This window comes from Salvelinus namaycush, chromosome 17, assembly GCF_016432855.1.
Source record: "Salvelinus namaycush isolate Seneca chromosome 17, SaNama_1.0, whole genome shotgun sequence".
NCBI classification, from domain to species: domain Eukaryota; kingdom Metazoa; phylum Chordata; class Actinopteri; order Salmoniformes; family Salmonidae; genus Salvelinus; species Salvelinus namaycush.
This window is the reverse complement of record NC_052323.1, coordinates 415,054-427,893: the sequence shown is the minus strand read 5'-3', so window position 1 is coordinate 427,893 and position 12,840 is coordinate 415,054. Positions and strand designations below refer to the sequence as shown.

The 12,840-nt window shown below is 42.0% G+C and overlaps 1 protein-coding gene across 1 annotated transcript in view; it reads left to right on the top strand.

Moving 5' to 3' along the window:
* Positions 1-12,840, top strand: part of LOC120061858 (glycine receptor subunit alpha-4-like) — a 94,344-nt gene that overhangs the window by 57,451 nt on the left and 24,053 nt on the right. Inside the window, exons 4-5 of the mRNA XM_039011640.1 lie at positions 3,067-3,290; positions 4,719-4,801. Of these exons, the coding sequence (XP_038867568.1) occupies positions 3,067-3,290; positions 4,719-4,801 (307 nt within the window). The remainder of the gene's footprint in view (positions 1-3,066; positions 3,291-4,718; positions 4,802-12,840) is intronic.

Genomic DNA, 12,840 nt, shown 5'->3' with positions numbered 1-12,840 from the left:
AGCTTACGTTATAGCGAGACAGCGCCCGCAAAAAGGAAGGAGGAAAATAGGACTCAACATTTTCCACAGAAATACGAAATAACATCATAAATTGTTCCTACTTTTGCTGAGCTTCCATCAGAATCTTGTCCTTTGTCCAGAATAAATCGTTGTTTGGTTTAAGAATGTCCTTCTCTCCTGTCGAATTAGCAACCTTAGCTAGCCATGTGGCGTGAACATGCCCATCTTCTCCTGACGCAAAGAAAGGAAAAACGTTGAATAAACTGATACAACTCGGTTGAAAAAAACTACTTTATGATGTTTTTATCACATCTATCAAATAAAATTAGAGCCGGAGACATCCACCGTGTATACCGAACGCTTTTCAGAAGCCAATGCTGATATCCTTCCCGCGCCTAGGTAGAGAAAGGAAATTCTGGTCACGTCATTCCAAGAGCTCTTGTTCGACCTCAGATCAAGCTAGACACCCCATTCCACCTTCCACTGCCTGTTGACATCTAGTGGAAGGCGTATGCAGTGCATGCAAATCCATAAATATTAAGCAATTGAATAGGCAGGCCCTGGAACAGAGCATCGTTTTCAGATTTTTCACTTCCTGTCTGGAAGTTTGCTGCGAAATGAGTTCTGTTTTACTCACAGATATAATTCAAACAGTTTTAGAAACTTGAGAGTGTTTTCTATTCAATAGTAATAATAATATGCATATTGTACGATCTAGAATAGAGTACGAGGCCGTTTAAATTGGGCACGATTTTTTCCCAAAGTGAAAACAGCGCCCCCTATTCACAAGAAGTTAATGCGAGCGTAGTGAAATGCTTGTGCTTCTAGTTCTGACCATGCAGTAATATCTAACAAGTAATCCAACAATTTCACAACAACTACCTTATACACACAAGTGTAAAGGAATGAATAAGAATATGTACATGTAAATATATGGATGAGCGATGGCCGAATGGCAAGGGCAAGATGCAGTAGATGGTATAGAGTACAGTATATACATATGAGATGAGTAATGTAGGGTATGTAAACATTATATAAAGTGTCATTGTTTAAAGTGACTAGTGATACATTTATTACATCCAATTTTGAATTATTAAAGTGGCTAGAGATTTGAGTCAGTTTGTTGGCAGCAGCCACTCAATGTTAGTGATTAACAGTCTGATGGCGTTGAGATAGAAGCTGTTTTTCAGTCTCTCGGTCCCTGCTTTGATGCACCTGTACTGACCTCACCTTCTGAATGATAGCGGGGTGAACAGGCAGTGGCTCGGGTGGTTTTTGTCCTTGATGATCTTTTTGGCCTTTCTGTGACATCGGGTGGTGTAGGTGTCCTGGAGGGCAGGTAGTTTGCCCCCGGTGATGCGTTGTGCAGACCTCACTACCCTCTGGAGAGCCTTGCGGTTGTGTGCGGAGCAGTTGCCGTACCAGGCGGTGATACAGCCCGACAGGATGCTTTCGATTGTGCATCTGTAAAAGTGTATGGGTGTTTTTGGTGACAAGCCAAATTTCTTCAGTCTTCTTCACCACGCTGTCTGTGTGGGTGAACCATTTCAGTTTGTCCGTGATGTGTAAGCCGAGGAACTTAAACTTAAACTATGTCTGATCAATTTGATATTATTTGAATGGACAAAAAAGTTGCTTTTCTTTTAAAAACAAGGACATTTCTAAGTGACCCCAAACTTTTGAACTGTAGTGTATATAGGTTAAGACCTTTCTTGAAAGAGCACAGTTTGAAAGATATGGCAAATAGAAATCAAACAGGATGGACATCAGAAAGAGATGGGAGAGGTTGAGGGTAGAGGAAGGACAGGAGTAAAGACAAACAAAATAGAACTATTGTAAAATAGACTGTGTCCATAAAATGTATATAGTATGAATAAGCTGGAAATACAGGCCTAAGCGTTGTTGTTCATTGGTTTGCTCCAATTGGGGGAGGGGTGTTAGGGTTGGAGGGTAATAAAGGAAATATATATTTTTTAAAGATATTTATTTACATGTATGTATATGTGTATGTACGTGTAGGTATGTATATGTATATGTATATGTATGTTTATATATATATATATATTTGCAAATAATATATGAGGGATTGGAAGTGATGCAGGCAATATTAAAGATAATCTACCCTTAAATGAAATACTAAAAATAAATAATTCAAATCAGTCTGATCAAGATACACATTACTTTCAAAGTATAAATACACCCTATGTAACGATTTCTCTCCTCCTCTTCGTCTGAAGAGGAGGAGTAGGGATCAGACCAAAATGCAGCGGGTTGTGAATACATAATGATTTATTTAAACAAACGACGAAACACAGAATAACACTTGATAATAAACAAAATAACAAACGAACGTAGACAGACCTGAACTATGAGAACTTACATATAACGAAGAACGCACGAACAGGTACAGACTACGAACAAACGATACAGTCCCGTGTGGTACGAACATACATACAGACACGGAAGACATCCACCCACAACAAACAATGTGAAACAACCTCCCTATATATGGTTCTCAATCAGAGGAAAACGTAAAACACCTGCCTCTGATTGAGAGCCATACAAGGTCAATTAAACCTGACACTTAACATAGAACAAACACAGACTGCCCACCCAGCTCACGTCCTGACCCACTAAACACAACTATACAAAAGGAAAACAAGGTCAGGAACGTGACACCCTACTTTCCAAATAACTAATTGAAAATAAGCTTCCCTTTGTCGCATTGGCTTGTGTGTAATTAACAACAGTAAAGGTTATTAATTTAACCAGACTTCCCACATTACATCAGAGACAGACGATCATGATCAGAACATGCTAATTAAATAATTGAAACCTGGCAACAGTATCATGGCTCAACCTCGATGTATCTTCCGCAATTCCTCACATCCCATCACCTCGCCTCCTTCTCAACGGCATTCAAGGAGAAGGCCCAAAGTCCATCCCCTCTGACATCTTCTCCTATGCGTTTTGAGGAGGAGGCGAGGAAAGAGGATGCGATGCGAAGAATCGAGAAAAGATTAATTGAGAAAGAGCCAATGAGTCAATTTCTTGGTCAATCCACAGGACTACAGGCTCAATGTGTTCCTACGGCAAAAATGGAACGATCCCCGATTGGCTTACCAGGAGTACCCGGACAACTCCTTGGACCTGGATCCCTCCATGTTGGACTCCATCTGGAAGCCTGACCTGTTCTTCGCTAACGAGAAGGGAGCTAACTTTCATGAGGTCACCACTGACAACAAACTGCTGCGGATATTCCAAGATGGGAGCGTACTATATAGCATCAGGTGAGCAGAGACATTTCGGTCTGTGACCACAGAGGGAGCTATTGAGTTATTCAAGACAATTCTGCCTATGGCCGAAGGGGAAGGTAGTGAGTTATTCAATTAAATTCTGCCTATGGCCAAAGAGGGCGCTAGTGATTTATTCATTACGATAACTTTGATACCAATATATTAGCCCCTCGAACCATACACTGCTGTGAGTTGATATATCTCTCTTCCATCAACATTCATGACCCCATGAAGGGAATTGAAAAATATGCAGTTAAGCATGCCGTATTGATTACAATGGCAGATTTATCTGCTAACAGTCACCACACACTAGTCCAAATACATTTTCGTAGCTACCTCTCTGAGCTAAGGATACATTACACACACAGAGAAGCTTCGAAGGCTCATTCATCATTGTATTTTTGGGCCTAGTATTGCACGTTATCGCAGCACAATAGCAATGGAGGCTCCTGCGAGTTCTAATCACAGAGCATAGAGCTGGTGGCTCTATCCCCCCTTACCCCCGTCACTGTCCATTTCTTGTTTTTAAAGGATGAGAGAAGTGCTACACCTGGTGGAGAGAGATTGTAAGACAGAAATAGTTGCTTTATGCGTGCTGTACGTTACGACATGACACGTCTAGATGTAACGGAGGGTCCGTTTTTTCAACTTTTCTCCAATACTATAGAGCCATTACCATGTCGATCAACGCTTGAATAGAAACCTAGTTCACACCCCCGATTTTGAAGTCAACACAGTCGCTACAGTCCCATTAGTTTTCTTTGTAGCCTCGTTTGAATGTTGCAGTTGCGCACATTTGTACGGAATGGGGTGAGTTTACGTTACAGTAGAGTTTATCTAGGGGGTAGGCCATAAATATTGGTACCGACATAGCATTAGGTACGTTTTCAATCACATTTCTGACCTTCAAAGTCCCTTTGCATCTGTATTTGTATTTATTGAGGATCCCCATTAGCTGCTGCCATGGCAGTCACTTGCTAAATTTCCACATTATTTATTACATGATTCAGTTGAGGTTTAGGGTTTAGTGAATGATTTGTCCCAAATAAAATGCTCTTAGTTTTTGAAATATTTAGGACAAATGTATTCCTTGCCACCCATTCTGAAACTAAATGCAGCTCTTTGTTAAGTGTTGCAGTGATTTCACTCGCTGTAGTAGCTGACATGTAGAGTGTTGAGTCATCCACATACATAGCCAAACTGGCTTTACTTAAGGCCAATGGCATGTCATTAGTAAAGATTGAAAAAAGTAAGGGGCCTAGAAAGCTGCCCTGGGGAATTTCTGATTCTACCTGTATTCCTTTGCCTCTTTGTCTTAATTTCTCCCTGTATGTTGTAATTCTCTTCTTTCACGCTCTCCTTTGCCCTTTACCTTCACCTAAAGCTGCCCTTCTCTCTTTTCTCTCTCTCTTTCTATCTCAGGCTGACTCTCATCCTGTCCTGCCCTATGGACTTGAAGAATTTCCCCATGGATATTCAGACCTGTACCATGCAGCTTGAAAGCTGTGAGTCTCCTTCTTCCTAATTTTCATTTTAATTCTCTCCCCAGCCATTTTCACACTGGCTTTTAGTTTATGAATGGAGCGTTTTGTTTAAAGTTTTGAAATTTCTTAAGAGATACAATGCATTACCAAAATGATGTAAGACACCTGCTCATCGAACATCTCATTCCAAAATCATGGACATCATGCTATAACAGCCTTAACACTCTTCTGGGAAGACTTTCCACTAGATGTTGGAACATTTCCCACGGGGACTTGCTTCCATTCAGCCACAAGAGTATTAGTGAGGTCGGGCACTGATGTTGGGCGATTAGGCCTGGCTCGTAGTCGGCATTCCAACTCATCCCAAAGGCGTTCGATGGGGTTGAGGACATGGATTTGTTCCGGCCAGTGAAGTTCTTCCGCACTGATCTCCACAAACCATTTCTGTATGGCCCTTCGCTTTGTGCACGGGGGCATTATCATGCTGGAACAGGAAAGGGCCTTCCCCAAACTGCACATAATTGTCTTGAATGTAATTTTATGCTGTAGCATTAAGATTTCCCTTCACTGGAATTAAGGGGCCTGGCCCGAACCATGAAAAACAGCCTCAGCAAATTATTCCTCCTTCACCAAACTTTACAGTTGGCATTATGCATTGGGGCAGGTAGTGTTCTCTTGGCATCCGCCAAACCCAGATTCATTCGTCGGATTGACAAATAGTGAAGCGTGATTCATCACTCCAGAGAACGCATTTCCACTGCTTCAGAGTCCAATGGCGGCGAGCTTTACACCACTCCAGCCGACGCCTGGCATTGCGCATGGTGATCTTAGACTTGTGTGCGGCTGCTCGGCCATGGAAACCTATTTCATGACGCTCCCAACTAAGAGTTATTGTGTTGATGTTGCTTGCAGAGGCAGTTTGGAACTCGGCAGTGAGTGTTGCAACCGAGGACGGACGATTTTTATGCACTACGCGCTTCGGCAGTCCCATTCTGTGAGCTTGTGTGGCCTACCACGGTGCGGCTGAGCCGTGGTTGCTCCTAGACGTTTCCACTTCACAATAACAGTACTTACAGTTGACTAGGGCAGCTCTAGCAGGGCAGAAATTTGACAAACTGACTTGTTGGAAAGGTGGAATTCTATGACGGTGCAACATTGAAAGTCACTAAGCTTTTCAATACGGGCCATTCTACTGCCAATGTTTGTCTTTAGAGATTGCATGGCTGTGTGCTCGATTTTATACACCTGTCAGCAACGGGTGTGGCTGAAATAGCCGAATCCACTCATTTGAAGGGGTGTCCACATACTTTTGTAATATCACCACATATGATTGAGATTAAATTCAATGCCTGAATGTGACAGGCTAGGTGTTGAGTTGCTGCTTTTATCAAACATCCTCAGATGACGGTTACTTGTGCATACATAAAATGAAAGACAGACTTTCTGACACCGACTTGTGTGATTTAGCGACCCAGCAATATAAAATGACTGGCTAGCTTTGTCAGTGATGTTGTGTAAGGGTAATGCAATTCCTGTGCTGTGTATCAAATGTAGGAATCTATTCATGAGAAATATCAACAGAACAAAGTCTAGTCTATAAAGTCTGTGCATAGCATGTCATTCCTTGTTACCTAAATAAAATGTAAACGTGAAAAAAAGTATATTTGCTACCCCTTGCCCCAAGCGCTGATAGCATCCACAAATCCAATTTCGAGAATATCAATAATGAAACTTTCATTTTGTGTCCCCTTTTATTATATGACCCACCCTGGCGCCCGGAGATGGCTTAATTCCACCTCTGCCAGGCCAGACAAAATAACTAGCAAGAGGAGAACCAAATGGGAGCAAACCTGGCTCGGAAGACAACCGATTTCTTGCTGGGAGATCCAGCAGCAGGCATTTGAAATGAATGATATGTCAAGTTGTGTGGTATACCCATATTTCAATGCCAAATATGGTAAAAGATTGATAAATATATTTCTTGTTTGCAATTAAACCTACCCTCCTAAAGTGTGGAGAGCAGGTGAGGAGAGAAATCTTGGCCAACATTGGAAAGCATGCCAGCCAGCAAGTTTATTACCTGACAGGGCCATTACAGGAGTCCTAATCATTTTTGATTAAAGGAAGCCCTCCTCTGCGTGTCTCTGAAGGGGACAACCAGCTCTGTTTTGACAAGTGTTAGTACACTGCCCAGGGTGTGATCACCTTGGCTGCCTGGGGAGGACATGAAAAGGACATGTCAGGTTTAACAGGTATAACAGGCAGGTTTAACTATCACACGCTATGCCAACTGCCAACGCTGCACATTGAGGGCGAGAGCAAGGAGGGAAAAGAGAGAGGGATATCTTCGGGGTCTGATAATTCTGAGAATGTAAGTCCAGACCAATGCTCTTTGACAGCCTTAATCTTGATGCCTTGAGCTCTAGTATGTATAAATAGTATGTACTGTAGCAAGATCCTACTTCAAACAATCTTTAAAACCATCATGTGTTCTTGTGACCCAATTTGGTATCCTTAAGTCAGTAAGTAGATGTATAAAGTGTAAATCCACAGGACAGAGTTAGACAGTAAATCTGAAGCTTGACCAATTCAGACCTCCATCTAAATGTGTTTTTTTTACAGGGACAAGACCCATAAAAACGTTGGTATACTCAGCTAGGTCATCTCGTCAAATAAATCCAGACAGTGCATCTCATAAATTACAGTTTGACCACACACTTTGAATAAATTAATTTGATGTTTGACTCCTATTAGTGTGTAACTGGGAAGGAAAAGATAACATTTTGTCACTTTTGTGAAGACATTAATATTCTACTTGCTTGTTAGGGAAGGATATGTGAATGACTCTGAAATCTTCTGGAGCAAGATAATTGTATTTTAGTGGTAATGTTGTTTTCAGGCTGCTGGTAAGGATCAGGGGATAATATCTTGAATAATTTCTGTCTTTGTTACATGGGCCCCAAGGGCCCAGACAGACATCAGTAGTATTATTCCAAAGCATTAATGCATTTTTAATGGTCCGGTAATCAGACCCCTGTGAGGGGAAATAGAGCCTTCAAAAGGTGTGGGAGGATAGACAGGGTTGAGGTGTGTGTGTGTGCGCATGTACGCATGCATATTATGTGTATGCATATTTGTGTATGCGCATATGTAGGGCCTTATAAAATCTGTTTAATTATTTTGCCTGATTCTGTTTTGTTTTTTCCCAAATCCCATTTCCTCCATTTTTTTAAATAGAAAAACAACAAGTCCACAACAATGTTTAAACCACATCAGGAGACCATTATTTAGGTCTTGGAAAAATTACAGTTTTTGGGTGTAGTTTCTCTTTAATGTTTCAGTTTCAAGTTTTAATGTCACATGCACAAGTACAGTGCAATGCCTTTCTTGCTAGCTCTAACCCCAACAATGCAGTAATCAATAACAATGTTTTATTAAAAATAATAAGGTAGAACAAAAACACACAAGATATAAAAATAGTAAATAAGAAAAACATAATAAAGTAAGTAAGCATACTATATACAGGGTCAGTTCCAGTACCATATTTACAATGTGCATGGACACTGGATCGATAAAGGTAGATATGTATAAGGGTAAGGTGACTAGGCATCAGGATATATGATAAACAGAGAAGCAGCAGCTTATTTGATGATTGTATGTGAGTGGGTGTGTGTAGAGTCAGCATAAATGTATGTGCATATTATGTGTATGTGAGCAAATGATGGAGTGAGTGTTTGTATGTGTGTTGGAGTATCAGTGTGCGTAGTGTGTAGGGCCCTGTGAGTGTGCATAGAAACAGTGCAAAAATAAGAATAGAATACAAAAGGTCAACTCCGTGTAGCCATTTTGTTAGCTATCTAGCGGTCTTTATTTGTAAATCGGGATGTGCCGGAACAAAAAGTGAGATTGAGAGGGGGGTCACCTCGGGAGTTTTGAGGTACAAAAAAACACATTTATTATAAAGCATTGCATGCGTATCATTGCGTTTGTGTAGTGACATAGAGCAGTAGAGTAGAGGCACTTACAGAAGTTGGACACATGAGGAACATGTTTAGTAGCCTATGGTCCGGAAAAATGTGGCCTTTTATAAGCACATTTCATGCAATTCTACGTCATTTTAGACGACTAGAGACTTTAGCAGGATCTTTTTTTAATACTGCACAAATGATCGAAATGGCAGGCTACTTTGACACTGACAAACTGAGAATCTGAGATCAATAAAAACGACCTTTTCTTGAATCCATCAATAGACTAGTCTTAGGTGTGTGTAGACACATATTGTAGTCTACAATGTGAAGAGAAAATGATAGTCCTAAAAATGCTTTCCAGTTTCACTGACTCCCCCAATGATTAGCAGCTCACTTGCTGGTGACTGCCGACACGCTCGCGCCATAAGCCTCTCTCTCTCTCTTGCTTAACTTTGTAAAACAATATTGGAAGTTCATCAAATATGTTGGTAGCCTACAGAATAAAGTATTTTTCAGCAGGATACATTTGCTTTCCAACCTGTGTTTTCCCTCAAATGTTTTTTAAATGTTGCTAAAGACATGCTTTGTCTGCACTGTTTTTTCACTGACAGATTTGCAGTGCGTTCCCAACTGGCAATTTTTTAAAAGTAGCTATTGATCGTCTGTGGCTAAATTATAGGCCTTCTCATGGTGTAGTAGGCTATTCTGAATGATTTAATTTATTTCTGAACAGACGGCAGTAATTCTATAACTTTAGCTAATTTATTTCAATTTATCACGGGGTGCTGCAGTTCCTTCAGAACCATTCACGCAATTCTATAAGGAAATAAATGATGAAGTGCAACGCTGGAGAGATGAGAGTTGCAGAATCATGTTTATCAGAGCAGAGAGAGATCGTGGGCCCGTGAAAGGTTCAACAAATTGTGTGAGGGGTAGGATTGAGCAGATTTATCCATCCCCTTCTCCGGCCGTTGTATTGGACAGTTCAATGGTGCGAAATGTCTCAGTCCCTGGAGAAAATACTTTGTGCTATCCAGGAGCACGAGTACAGGACATCAAACATTTTAAACCTGCATCAGGAAATTGTGGGATTCAATGACATTATGAAGGGCAGCTCAGAACAGCTGAAGATGGATTTCAAAGAACTGATTGGGTCTCTGCTTGACACCAACAAATGGCCAATAATATCTGGCCTTATGCCCCCCCCCCCCACCCCCCCCCGTGAATCGTGGCATTGATCGTTTCAGCAGACTTGTAGCCCTCCATAACTGGCTACGAGACCATTGCATCTCTGTGGGTGTAACATTTATTGGAAATGTTGATACCTTCTGGAAACAAATCTTGTTTTATAATGAGGAGGGGATCCATGAAAATAATTTGGGTTCCTGGATCCTTTCACAGCCTTACAAGGCAGTGTTGAGATAATGACTTATCAATGACCCATGCCCAGATCAATTAATCCGTACCATTGTGTCGCTGAGTTGCCATAATTCTTCAGCAAATGTACATTATCCAAGTGGCTTTGGATGCTACCATGTAAGTAACCTAATATATGTCCCTCTAACTGCCCTACATGCCTCTGCTGATCATACAGCTATTGTATGCAGTAATCATGTGCCTGATATCTCAAAGTGATGTACAGAAACCCAGCCTAAAACCCCAAACAGCAAGCAATGCAGGTGTAGAAGCAAGGTGGTTCGGAAAAACTCCCTAGAAAGGCCAAAACCTAGGAAGAAACCTAGAGAGGAACCAGGCTATGAGGGGTGGCCAGTCCTCTTCTGGCTGTGCCGGGTGGAGATTATAACAGAACATGGCCAAGATGTTCAAATGTTCATAAATGATCAGCATGGTCAAATAATAATAATCACAGTAGTTGTCGAGGGTGCAACAGGTCAGCACCTCAGGAGTAAATGTCAGTTGGCTTTTCATAGCCGATCATTGAGAGTATCTCTACCGCTCCTGCTGTCTCTAGAGAGTTGAAAACAGCAGGTCTGGGACAGGTAGCACGTCCGGTGAACAGGTCAGGGTTCCATAGCCGCAGGCAGAACAGTTGAAACTGGAGCAGCAGCACGGCCAGGTGGACTGGGGACAGCAAGGAGTCATCATGCCAGGTAGTCCTGAGGCAGGTCCTCCGAGAGAGAGAAAGAAAGAAAGAGAGAATTAGATAGAACATACTTAAATTCACACAGGACACTGGATAAGACAGGAGAAATACTCCAGATATAACAGACTGACCCTAGCCCACCGACACCTAAACTACTGCAGCATAAATACTGGAGGCTGAGACAGGAGGGGTCAGGAGACACTGTGGCCCCATCCGATGACACCCCCGGACAGGGCCAAACAGGCAGGATATAACCCCACCCACATTGCCAAAGCACAGCCCTCACACCACTAGAGGGATATCTTCAACTACCAACTTACCATCCTGAGACAAGGCCGAGTATAGCCCACAAAGATCTCCGCCACGGCACAACCCAAAGGGGGGGCGCCAACCCAGACAGGAAGACCACATCAGTGACTCAACCCACTCAAGTGACGCACCCCTCCTAGGGACGGCATGGAAGAGCACCAGTAAGCCAGTGACTCAGCCCCTGTAATAGGGTTAGAGGCAGAGAATCCCAGTGGAGAGAGGGGAACCGGCCAGGCAAAGACAGCAAGGGCGGTTCGTTGCTTCAGTGCCTTTCCGTTCACCTTCACACTTCTGGACCAGACTACACTCAATCAAAGGACCTACCGAAGAGATTAATCTTCAATAGAGACTTAAAGGTTGAGACCGAGTCTACGTCTCTCACATGGGTAGGCAGACCATTCCATAAAAATGAAGCTCTATAGGAGAAAGCCCTGCCTCCAGCTGTTTGCTTAGAAATTCTAGGGACAATAAGGAGGCCTGCGACTTGTGACCGTAGCGTACGTGTAGGTATGTACGGCAGGACCTAATCGGAAAGATAGGCAGGAGCAAGCCCATGTAATGCTTTGTAGGTTAGCAGTAAAACCTTGAAATCAGCCCTTGCCTTAACAGGAAGCCAGTGTAGAGGGGCTAGCACTGGAGTAATATGATCACATTTTTTGTTTCTAGTCAGGATACTAGCAGCCGTATTTAGCACTAACTGAAGTATATTTAGTGCTTTACCCGGGTAGCCGGAAAGTAGAGCATTGCAGTAGTAGACAAAAGCATGGATTAATTTTGCTGCATCATTTTTGGACAGAACATTTCAGATTTTTGCAATGGTACGTAGATGGAAAAAAGTTGTCCTTGAAACAGCCTTGATATGTTCGTCAAAAGAGAGATCAGGGTCCAGAGTAATGCCGAGGTCCTTCCACAGTTTTTTTTGAGACGACTGTACAACCATCAAGATTAATTGTCAGATTCAACAGAAGATCTTTTTGTTTCTTGGGCCCTAAAACAAGCATCTCTGTTTTGTCCGAGTTTAAAAGTAGAACATTTGAAGCCATCCACTTCCTTCTTGTCTGAAACACAGGCTTCCAGTGAGGGCAATTTGGGGCTTCACCATGTTTCATTGAAATGTACAGCTGTGTGTCATTCGCATAGCAGTGAAAGTTAACATTATGTTTTCGAATGACATCCCCAACAGGTAAAATATATAGTGAAAACAATAGTGGTCCTAAAACGGAACCTTGAGGAACAACGAAATTTACAGTTGATTTGTCAGAGAACAAACCATCCACAGAGACAAACTGATATCTTTCCGACAGATAAGATCTAAACCAGTCCAGAACTTCTCTGTGTAGACCAATTTGGGCTTCCAATCTCTCCAAAAGAATGTGGTGATCGATGGTATCAAAGCAGCACTAAGGTCTAGGAGCACGAGGACAAATGCAGAGCCTCGGTCTGAAACCATTAAAAGGTAATTTACCACCTTCACAAGTGCAGTCTCAGTGCTATGATGGGCTCTAAAACCAGACTGAAGCATTTCGTATACATTGTTTGTCTTCAGGAAGGCAGTGAGTTGCTTTATCAAACATTTTTGAGAGGAATGGGAGATTCGATATAGGTCGATAGATTTTTATATTTTCTGGGTCAAGGTTTGGCTTTTTCAAGAGATGCTTTATTACTGCCACTTTTAGTGA